The sequence below is a fragment of the Miniopterus schreibersii genome (assembly GCF_964146895.1).
Source record: "Miniopterus schreibersii genome assembly, chromosome: 15".
NCBI classification, from domain to species: Eukaryota; Metazoa; Chordata; class Mammalia; order Chiroptera; family Miniopteridae; genus Miniopterus; species Miniopterus schreibersii.
The window spans coordinates 21,303,392-21,314,991 of NC_138115.1; the positions used below are offsets into that span (position 1 = coordinate 21,303,392).

Consider the following 11,600-nt stretch of genomic DNA (forward strand, 5'->3'; position numbering starts at 1 on the left):
ACGAGATAAGACATGGTACGTTCTTTAAAGTTTTGATGTCTTTGAGCACTAACTTTCATTTTACACTTTGGGAGCTCAGATGTACTGCTGCTGCTTAGCCTTTGAAAACTATGCAGATACCATCTTTTTTTTCCCCCCCAGAGCAGTGAAGTAGGAAGAAATATGGAGTATGCCGGTGTGGTGTTGATGAATCAGTTGTACTGTGGGCTTTGGACTGTGAACTCCTCTGATGCCCCTGGGTAAAATGGAGGAAATTCTGTTTTACTGCTTGCAGTCAATCCTCTAATTTTGTACTAAGGTATTGTTGAACACAAATGCACAAGCCAAAAGTAAACTTGGAAAAAGGAAGGCTCTGCTCCGAGAATGCCAAACATTCAAAATCTCTGTTAATGCCTCATCTTTGAGACACAGTCATTGACTATGCATTTTCAGCATACTCCTTTCCTTTGGCTCAGTTCCTTTTCAATCGAACACACAGTTGACTGCGTCCACTCAGTGACAGTCTGTCTGTGGCTCAAAATCTGTTACTCTTGGTATTTCTGGCGTTTACATCTTTCTCTCTGGATTAAGTTTGGGACCAATACTAATCATTTGCTGTCAGGACCTTCATTTTGCGCCACTCACTTTTATAAAATAAGGGCAAATCGCCACTGAAATATTCAGTGATTGAACAAACTTGGTCAAACAGAGATGGCAGCAGAACTGATCAGTGGCCAGCCAGCCCTTGTGATCCCTGTCAATGCTCATTTGTCAGTGGTGTTTGGAAGTGGATTCAGATTAAGGAAGGTGGCCAAGCGTGGGTCCCCCCATTCTTCTGTTTGCATGTTGCCATTAGGGAACTTTGGAGCACAGACCTGTAAGTGTATGATGCATTAAATACATGTGCTAGTATAGTGATGTATTAGGTATATGCTAAAACAAAATAAGCTTTTTATAAGGAGAATATTTTTAAATCCTTACCTGAGGATATTTTTTCCATCGCTTTCCAGAGAGAGAGTGAGAAACATTGATGTGAAAGAGACACATCGATTGGTTGCCGGGTTAAGCCTGCAACCAAGGTACGTGCCCTTGGTCAGAATCGAACCTGGGACCCTTCAGTCCACAGGCCGACACTCTAACCACTGAGCAAAACCGACTAGGGCTATAAGGAGAACTTTTTTCCTTCAAATTTCTTGCTCACCCCAGGGGTAAATATACCCCATTTTGAGAACCTTAAGTTAGTGGTATCATTAAATAATGCTGGAGGAATAGGTTTAAGAAGGCTGACATAGGAATGTGTTTGAAATACTAAATTTCTTCAAGTGTGTCCCTTGTTTCCTTTGATGTTTTATTTTTCCCAGTTGTTAAAGTTCAACTTGACATTGACCCAGTGTATTACAAAGGAAAATAAAAAACAAAAGAAATCCCTTGGACTCTAGGCAGTAGGGCAAGAAAGTAACATTGAGGGGTAGTAAAGTATGAAAGCATGGACTCAAGCACTATAGCTCTTGGTATGAATGGGCAGTGTATTTGCTGTATGACCTTAGGAAGTTAATTTCTTCAGTTTCCTCCCTCCTAAGTGGCTTATTGTGAAAATTAACTGAAATTACATTAATTACTTATAAGTATTTAGAACAATGCCTGATGCACAGCAGGAATGCAGTAAGTGGTAGTTGTTAGAATAGTTGAATGCCTACTGTGTGCCAGATGTCCTCAAGGGAGCTACTGTGTTCCCTCCATAGTAATCCAGGGAGGTAGGTGTTTTAATTTGAGAAAACTGAGAAATCAAATGTTTTGGTCTGGATCATAGAGCTGGTATTCAAATTTGGGTCTGAGTCTGTAGTCCATAGCTCTTCACAACATCATGCTGCCTGCCCCAGGTGAGAGAGCTCTGTCCAGAGTGGGTGCTTAACATGTTCTTTTGAATGAATGACAGGAAAGTGGCAGGGAATGCTTGTGAGTCCTTTGAGAGAGAAGTCTTTGTTCTTTTTGCGGGGGCGGGCTTTAGGTAACAGTTCTTGTCAGGGCCTGGCACTCATCCTCTCCGAGCGCCCACCCCCAGCCCAATCCATGCTGCTGCTTCACCAGGTCAGCGGCTGGTTTCCTGGGCCATTTTAATCACGCTTGGGCCTTCTATTCTCCTCTCTAGCTGTGAAGAAGAGGGCTGTGGATGTGGTGAGTGGTGATCAGGGTTGTACTACTAAACAATAGAGCTGGGATGTGTCACAGCTCCAAGACAGTGTCAGTCTAGGCCTCAGTTCTAGGGGGTTGGCTTGTGGGGGCTGTGGAAGGCCATTTCCCTCCACTTCTATTTCCTTTGTTCCTTAGTTCACCTCTGGTAGACTTAGTAGGCACTTAGTTCACCTGCTCTCCGATACCTTAAATTCCTTTAATGGTGATAACATGTTTTGATCTGTGATCATTACTGAGGCTTAGAGGGAGATGTTTTTGGAAGCAAGGATTCAGTGAATGAACTCACTGTGTAGTCATATAATCAGGTGTCTAGTTATCTGAGAGATGTCGTGTGTGTGTGTGTGTTTGCCGTCTGCCCAGCAGATGGACATGGAGTCAACAACAGAGCTGGGACTAAAGCGATGGGAAGAAGGTGAGAGAAGAAACAGGACACCCTTTTCATGTGTCCTCAGTCCTGTTGAGGGTCCCACCTGGCCGTTATGTGACATTCAACACCTATTCTATGCCAGGTGGGGCCATTTGGCTGTGCAGTGTGCTGTGCTGCCTGAATAGGATCCAGTTGCTTCTAAGCCACTTTATATAAGCCATTTAATAACCTGGGGATCTTGTTATAGTGCAGATCCTGATAATAGTAGGGTAGGGATGGGGCATGAGATTCTGATTCTGCATTTCTAAAAAATTCCCAAATGATGGTGAAGTTCCGCAGACTACATGCAATTCCTCAGTGAGGGATGGCAGTTGGGTTTTGTGTGCCTACTAAGTCTACCAGAGGTTAGTGCCTATAGGGCTTTGCCTTGAGTGCCAGGTGGCCAGAGTTTTGCTTGAGAAGATACTTGACTCCTACAGCTTTCTGTGATAGAGGCTTTTCCAGAGTGTGGGTGTTACCCAACTCTGCAGAGGGGTGTCCTACATATCTCTAGTAGGGGTTCGTGTGTCTGACCAGGCAGGTTGGCAGTGCTTCCCCTTGGAACCTGCCTTGTTTGCTTTTCCCTCTTAATGATCCACCCATCCATCACCAGCTTTCAGAAATTAATTTGCATGTTTATGCTAAAGTGTAAATGATGGATAAGTGACATTTCCTCCTAGGAAGGCTTGTGTCTTCACTGGAATTGTGAAACTCAAGGATTAAGGTTCAGTTCAGCTGTGAGCTGGAAATGTTTTGGGACAACTACCTAGTATCAGTGAAGTAATGAAGGCAGTGGCTTGCCTTGCCCATATGAGATGCTATCTACTTTGCCCAGCTTCTCAAGGAGGAAGCCCTTCCCTGCAGTGGCTCATAGCCATTGTTAGCACCCATTTAAGTATAACTTTAGACTCATGTTTTGGCATTCCCAGAATCCTGTTCTAATCTTGAATGTGCTTAGTGGATGTTAGCTTTGATAATGTCACCTGCAGTTTCTTTGTCTGTACGGTCCTTGTTGATAATAAGCTCTCACTGCAATTTTGCACTGTGATATCTTAAGGAACTGTGCCTTTCCTTTTCTCTGTCCCTTGCCCGTGCTCTTCTCCCTTTCCTTCCCTTTCTCTGTCTTTCTCTCCTCCTTCTGTCCTCTCCTCTACCCCCCTTCCGCCACCCATCCCCCTTAGTCTGTCTGCTTATATGAGTTGGTCTAGTTTGGTTTTCTAAGCATGCACACCTGCCTTGCTACATACTTGTTTTTCTTTCCATTGACCATAGACCAAGAATTCTTTTTTTTTCCCAGTGAAATTTTCCTCTGGTGAAATAATTCTCATTTCGAACATTTAGCACACAGTTTGAATATTTATTCAGCTCTTAAGCTAGTACCACTCAGCTGGGAGTTGTAGAAGCAACCTAAAAGCCATGGTGAGCACTTCTAAGGGTAGTAGGAAAACAGAGGTGGGCTGGTCTTGTGGATGGTCATTTGTCCGCTGGGGCCTCTGAAAAGCAAGAGGCAGAGTCAAAATTCTGCATCTGCTATCTGGCCAGCACCATCAAAGAAGGTTTTTTCCACAATGGCAACTATTGAGGTGGTATGTTGTAATGGGGAAGCACTGGGCTGTGACTTGGCCAAGTCACCTAAAAGCTCTGAGTCCTGGTCTCTTTATTTGCACGGAAGGGTGGGTGTGGGGTGGGCGATGCCTTGTTCGTGAGGGAAGTGCTCTGCAGGTTGTAGGGTGCTTCCAAAGGCAGGTGTTTGCCTTCTCTATTAGGAGAAAGTTGGGTGGTATCTTTTTACAAGGCAAGAGGGATTCAAATAAAAAACAAAACAACTTTGCTTTTAACTGGCTGCAGAGCCCATTCTGAATGCAATTATAGCACTAATTCCATTTGTTTGTGAAGTAAAATTATACAGTAAAGGTGCTATAACACCAAATAATTTTATACTCATAGTGGGTGTTAGCTCCATTTTATGGTTAAGGAAATTGGGGTTCACTGGGGATCCAAAGCTAGTCCTCAGGACCTAGTAGTACCCTCTTTGAATACAAAAACTATGCTCAGTCCCCTCTGAGCCACTCAAATACCAGCCCAACCCACTCTTCTGCTGATATTTGGGATCCAGGAATTAGATGCTCTTTTTGAGAGGCAGGGGACAGGGAAGAAAACTTTTGTGTCACCCATAATGTGGACTGACATTTGGGACTCTGAGGAAACTGAATTGACCTGATTTAGGGAGGGACTTACCATTGGCCTCTTCCCAAAACATGTCCTGAAGAAACTTCCCCAGGGCTTGGCCATGCCGGTGGGACTGAGCCCCTGACAGCTTGATTCCAACATCAAAGGGGGTGTTGAACTAGGAGGAGAGCAGGGAGAACCCAGGAAGTGTCGGAGGTTACACCTTCCAACCCCTGCCCGAAACACTTGTCCCACAGGAGGTCCTGGGCTCTCAGGGTCTCATCACAGGGGCAGGGAGGGAAAAGGGCCTGTGGGCCCAGCAGAGACCACTGAGGGACAGCTCAGTTACTCAGCCTCCGTAGGCCCATTCTTACTGCTCCCTCCATCTTCAGGAGACTTACCTTGCTCTCTCTTCCTTGATCTCTAAGGAGGTTTCTGATAAAAGCCGTGGTGTCCCCTAGGTCAGGCCCCCTTCCCTGCCCCCCCTGCAGTTTTAGAAGACTTGAGGTTGAATCACCAGTGGTGGGATCTCAGGCCCTGGCAGGGAGATTTGGGGGGAAGTGGGCCTACCTGGGATACATAGCACTAGCCTAGGTGATGGGCTCTGCCCCCTCCGCTGCCCCCACCTCTCCCTTCCCAGCTATTCTTCCTCTCATGCTCTTGTGTGAAGTCAGACAGGAAGCGGACCTTTTCCTAGAAAGATGCTCTGAGCTAAGCCCTCTCTCTCTGCTGCCATTTCTTTCCTTCCACAGGGAGAGCGCCCCGTTTTCCCTACTCCTTCCTGCATTCTACAAGGTGATTTATTGGTGCCAGAAGCTTTGGGGAAATGGGAAAGAGCTCTGTCTGCGGCCACTTCATTGTTTTCTCCCTTGAGAGCAGAGCCTGTATCTTTATCTCTGTTCATCTAGTAGCTGCCTCAGTCCTTGGCCGTGTTGGTCACTGAGATGACTAAACATCTCCATGAGTCAGTAGAGGAAATCTTGGTGCTGGATGGACCCTCGATCATTGGTTCTGCCTGCCACCCTCTGGACAGGAGGTGTTATCCCCATTTTCAGATAAAGCAGCTGAGGCCCAGAGAGGTTAAAGGACTTGTCTGAGGCCTCAGAGGAGTTGGTGGCCAAGGATTAGACTGCAGGATTAAGTCCCACCAGCCCCAGAACCTCTTCTAGTCCCAGGGATGCGGCAGTCGCCAGTGTGACACCCTACCCTGTGTGAGGCTGTCCTGTTGAGTCCTCCGTACCTACCCACCAGGCAGGTACCACTATTATTCCTATTTTACAGATGAGCAAACATGCTTAAAGAAGTTATTAAAACAAGAAATAGCTGTTTGTTCCTTTAAAACATTCCCATTTGTCTCCACTGTGAAGGTGGAGTGGATGGAGAAAGTGGAATGGAATGATTGTTTTTTTAGGGAACTTAGACCCTCCCATTAACCTCCCTTCAGTAAATATTCTTTTTTCTTCCACTCCTGTAGCTAATGTGGGGTGGTCAGACTTCTTAGGAACCATTGAGCACCGATCTAGGGACCTGCTGGCTGGAACTGGGCAGTAGGGGCAATTGAGAGGCAGGGTAGCGACTGTTGGTTGATCAGCTTCAGGTGACCTGACAAGGCTCCCTTTGCCTCGGTGTCTGATCTGTTCAGTGGGAGGTGGGTGGGACTGGGGTTGAAAAGTCTTCTAGCTCTGAAACTCGATTTTAGGAAGAAAACTGGGATGAGAGAGATGGAACCCTAAAGTGGGAGGGGCTTGGGGAGCACATCCAGAGCTCTGCTGCCAGTGTTGCCAGCCTTCTTCTCCACCTGCCTCCTAGACATTTCAGCCTCCTGGTTCTAGTTGAGGCAGTGCAGGCCATTTCTTCTGGGGCCAGCCTTCATGGAATCTGGAAACTTCCAGTTGTCCCAGCCCTGCTGTGAGTCATCAGCCACTGAAACCTCTCCCCCATCCGGGCTAATTTAGAGCTATTCTGCCTGTGGGAGCTGACAATCTCACTAGGAAAGTTCCCTGGTTTTAGCTTAAGGGTTTTCAGACCATCAAGTGGGGATGTGGTAGGCTGAGAGTCTCACAGGTAGTGTGGAGGAAGTGCCTGAGAACACCCCTAGGTTTTGCTGAGGGTCAGAGAGAGCGTGGGTGGGGGTTCATCCCTGATGGGAGAAGAGGCTGGTGGGTAGTTAGAGAAAGGCCAAAATGGGACACACTTGGGCTTATCAGGCCAGAAGAGGGAGTGAGAGGCACTGTTCACGGTGCCAGACCGGTTAGGAGAAGTCTTGGGGACTGGCCTTGGCCCTGACCTTCAGTTCCACCTTTGCCATACTCTGGCTGTGGCACCTTAGGCAAGTGAGTTCCTTGTCTGAACTTCTGTTCCTCATCTATGCAATGGGCACAGTAATATCAGCTCTCAGCAGCTCAGTAACTGCCATTATTAAGTTCCACCCAGGGAAATTCTGGTTTCTCTGCATGGAGGTGTCTGTCACCACCTAAATGTTTGTCAGAATGGTCCGTGAACTACACACAGCCAGCCTTTCAGGAAGGTTACCTAGATAACCCTATAAAACCCCTTTGCGCTCTCTCTCTTTCTCTTTCTCCTAGTCCTCCATTTATTTCTAAACTGTTTCCTTGTCCCATGTAAGATTTGTCAGAGCTGGGATGAGCCTGACTGGCCTGTCCTCATCACAGATGGACTTCAGTGAGAGTTGCCCACCAGAGCCCGGCTTGCAGTAGCTGGCCGTCCAGGGTGCAGTGTGGGTGCACTCCAGCCCCAGGTAAGGTCTGAGAGGCCCCTGAACCCACCAGAACATTTTCTGCAGGGAAATACCGTCTATGACCAGCTATGTCTTCCTGAGTGTCTTTCTCTGGACACCCTATTTGCTGCACCCTTTGAAATCATCTGGCGCCTACTAGTGCCCCCTTCTCTCCTCTGCTCATGGCTCCTTGTCAATTCCTATTCTGTGGTAGCAAAGTTACATCTCTTAGACGTTGCCCATCTCTTCATGGGCAAAGACCTCATAGAGCCCAGTGCAGAGTCAGCTATTTTCATGCAGTTTTATATTTCTTGAGTAGCTGGTAAGTGGGCCCCTGTTCATGCCATCTCCCGCTGCCTTCCCCTTCCCTCACCCCCTCCCCAGCCACAAAAGCATAGAACTACAGAGGAACCAACCCGAATTTCCAGCTCATCCTCTGCCCCTTCTGCCTGATTTCCATCTTCTGGGCGGAGCCAGCCTTTGAGCTCCCGGGGCTGGGGCTGCAGCTTGGCTGGTGGCTTCTTGGACTCCTTTCTCTGCTGGAAAGAGGAAGTGTTTTCTTTAGGGCCCTAATCCCCCATATCCCTTCAGAAGCAGAAAGAGACGTGGGTTTATATCAGACTCAGGGTCCTCCTTTGTGCTCTATGAGAAGGCTGAAGCCCAGAGAGGTTGAACCACTGCCCAGGTCACACAGATGCTATGTGGCAGGGCTGGAATGAGATGCCCCATTCAGAAAGTGGGGCTTTGTGGGGTGACATCTCACCTGCACTTTCTGGTGTTCGGGGCTCAGGAAGCTGGAGCCTGCCATGGCCAAGTCCACCCAGAGCACACTGAGGAGCAGCAGGCAGCAGATGGTCCCTGGGGAGGGCATGGCCTTGGTTGGGTTGAGACAGATGGGCCTAGAGGAGAGAGGGTCTCCAGTTAGCATGTCCTTTCCTCCCTTTCCGTCCCCTGCCCTTCCTCTCCCTTCCTCTCCCCAGGCCTCAGAACTCATGTAGGAGCCTAGCAGACAGGGTAGCAGCTCTGCCCGCCTCCCCATGGTACGAGCGAATTGAAGGATATGTGTGCTCTCTTCCAAGACTGTTCATTCAGGGCAGAACCCTACATGTTTTTTCCAGCCCCCAAGGAGCTTGTACCAGGTTTCTTAACAGGGATGATAAAGCTGAACCAGCAAGGTCCCCAGGAGACATGGGGGGATTGGGGCGGCTCCTAAGCCCAGTTATATCTGAGCAGCTGGCTGCTCCAGATTGTGCAACCTCCCCTTTGTTCAGATGGGCCTGTGAATGGCCAGTAAATTAAACCCAGAAGCAAACCCACAGTCAAAGAATGAGAGAGTGCCTACCTGGGATTCCTGGCAGAGGTGGTGCCTGGTGGCTGTCTGGTCCTTATATAATAAACCTTGTGTTTGTTTTAAACCAGCAGCCTCATCTCAGGGCAGCCTACTTTCCAGGGGCTGATTTACATTCCTTGGGTCCTCTGGGTAGAAATCAACAATGGAGGTCAAATGCCCTGAGAGATTGTTGGGTTGGCTTGGGGTGGCCATCTGCTCCAGCTGTCCCCAAATGCGCCTGGCCCTGGTTTAGGTGGTAGGGAGGGGAGTGGCTGGGGGGTCCAGGCTGTCTTTGTTGCTCTGTGACCTTGGTTTACTCTCCTTTCTGAAACCCCCTTCCTCCCTGGATAGAACGATGTTACTGTCACTAGATTTCTAAGAGCAGGGTGGGACTGGGGCAGGGAACCAGTTGGAGGATCTTGAGGCAGTAGAGCAGCTGATCATCAGATGCCACCCGACTTGAAGATCTATTTCAGGGGGCACTGGACCCGTGTCGAGACTCTAGAGACAGTGGAGGCACAGGAGGGGCTGGACAGCCCTTCAGTAGAAAGTGGGGGACTTCAGCAGTACCTTCTGCTGAAAAACATCACCAGCTGCAGTGGGGGCTGGAGTAAGCATGTCACCGGGAGCCCTTTACCCTGTCAGCCACTTGAGCTTAGATTTCTTGGCTGCGGGGCCAGAGGGCTGAAGGTGGACAAGGGTGGAGAGACGTCTGAGCCCTTAGAGAAGACTTGCAGCTTATTCAGTCACCCTCTCCCCCCACCAAAAGGGAAAAAACCCCACTCCAAGCCCCAACTATAGTGATCAGGCACCTACTGAGACATTGAGCCTCTGCATTTTCCTGACCCCGGAGGCCTCTGGAGGCAGGAGCTGCAGTGTTGATCTTAGATAAGAGCACCAGCGAGCAAACACCCACACTCACTGTGTTATCTTTGGGAAACAGAGAGGTGGCCTGTGTGATGGAAACCACCCTGACCACATTCCACAGTGGAGGCTGGTGGAGGAGGAAGGAAGATTTGATGGATGGCAGGACCACTGAGGGAGGAGGGAGGCGGCACCCAGAAAGGTACCTCACTGCCCACAGACAGTGTGAGTGGGGACAGACGGGGGTGGGAAATGCACGCAAATCTGGACCAGGAGGAGTTCCGAGGAAGACCATAGATCTAGAAAAAGAACCAACTTTCCCGGCTCACTTTCTTCCTCCTTCTTTTCAAGTGTGGGTAATACCAGGGCCAGTTTGGCAGCTCCCCGTGCCTGTCCCCTCCTCAGAGCTCAGTAGGTGCTCTGCAGCATGCTTCCTCTGGCTCGCTCCGGGGCTGTGGTCTTCCTTCCATCGCAGGGCCCTGGGCGCCTGCCTTGGGAATGGATGAGAAGCACTCATCTGCACCACTTAATTGCTATATGTACATGGTGTCTGGGAACAAATTATCTTTATACACTTAATTTCATTTGTACTGATAATTAGTTGGCTTACCAAGCACTTTTTTCATCAATTAGGCTAAACCTTGGTCTGAATGAGGCGAATTCTGGGTTGTAGAAAAGGATGTTATTTTTTGAGACAGAGTTTTTTGGTGGTTTGTTTTTCCTCCTACTTCTGGCTTCCATAACTTCTAGATCAGCATCGTTCAACAGAAATATCATGTCAGCCTCAAATAAGAACCTCATGTAATTTTAAATTTCCTAGGAGTCACACTAAAAAACAAAAAGAAACAGGTAAAATAAATTTTAATATATTTAAATATCCAAAATATTACGGGTTCAACATGTAATACATATAAAAATAATCCAAGCATCTATTGTCAACTTCAACATATTAACCTATTTAAACTGCACACTGGTTTTGTCTTTTTGGGTGACAGTGTGAAAGCAAACTCTAGCAATCATATAATTGCAGCCTTAAAAACTTTAGGTGTGTGTCTTTAACAGATAAAATATCTGGTGGTTTGAGTCAGGATCCAAACAAAGCCCACATTTGTTGATGTATCTCTTAAGTTCATTTTAGTCTACAACAGTCTCCCTCACCTCTTCCTCCTCTTTTATCCCAAGTCATTTATTTTAAAAACAGGTTATTTGTCCTGTACAGTTTCCCACCTTCTGCACTTTGCTGGTCGCGTCCTTGTGGTATTGTTTAACTTGTTCCTCTCCCCCCGCTGCTTTCTGTAAACTGGTAGGTACACCCAGAGGCGACTCCTTTTTGGCGAGAACACTTCATTGTTGGTGTTGTGTACGTATTATCGAATCCCATTGCAAGGCACACAGTGTCTGGTGGGTCCACTTTCACAGAAGCGCTAAGAATAAGATTTACCTGTGGGTTCACGTATTGTTACATGATCCTATTTTAAAGTTCCTGGTCAACTTTTCACTTAATGGATTTATCTACCATTGATAATTGTCTACATCCATTATTTATTAGGAATTATGAATGGTGATTTTAAAAAATTCTGTTGTTCCTTTCTACATTTATTAGCATTTTCCTTCAGCAATTATTTTATTACCTTGATATAGTTTATACAGAAAAGGCAAAATAAATACATTTTTTTCCATTTGTTTACTAATTTTCAAAATAAGTTTGCTGTCCTAGCAACCTCCACAGTTTTATTCCTATCATAAACTCATGGATTTTTTAATGTGTCTTTATTATTATTGTTGTTAATCTTCACATGAGGATATTTTTTCCATTGCTTCTCAGAGAGAATGGGGGGGGGGGAGAGAAAGGGGGAGGGGAGATGAGACACATTAACTGGTTGCCTCCCACACGCTACCCAACCAGGGATGGGGAGCGAACC

The 11,600-nt window shown here is 47.3% G+C and overlaps 1 protein-coding gene across 2 annotated transcripts; it reads right to left on the reverse strand.

Moving 5' to 3' along the window:
- Nucleotides 1-3,675: 3,675 nt before the first annotated feature.
- Nucleotides 3,676-9,183, reverse strand: GHRL (ghrelin and obestatin prepropeptide). Of its 2 annotated transcripts, XM_081159645.1 has the most exons (5): nt 8,827-9,183; nt 8,248-8,383; nt 7,901-8,023; nt 4,817-4,925; nt 3,676-4,071 (listed from the first exon to the last, which is right to left on the reverse strand). In XM_081159645.1, exons 2-5 carry the CDS (start codon nt 8,353-8,355, stop codon nt 4,052-4,054), a joined length of 360 nt encoding a protein of 119 aa, XP_081015771.1. In that variant the 5' UTR covers nt 8,356-8,383; nt 8,827-9,183; the 3' UTR covers nt 3,676-4,051. The 2 variants fall into 2 exon arrangements, with proteins under 2 accessions (XP_081015771.1, XP_081015770.1); XM_081159644.1 differs by lacking the exons at nt 3,676-4,071; nt 8,827-9,183 and having other exon boundaries at nt 4,446-4,925; nt 8,248-8,376.
- Between the last annotated feature and the right edge of the window lie 2,417 nt (nt 9,184-11,600).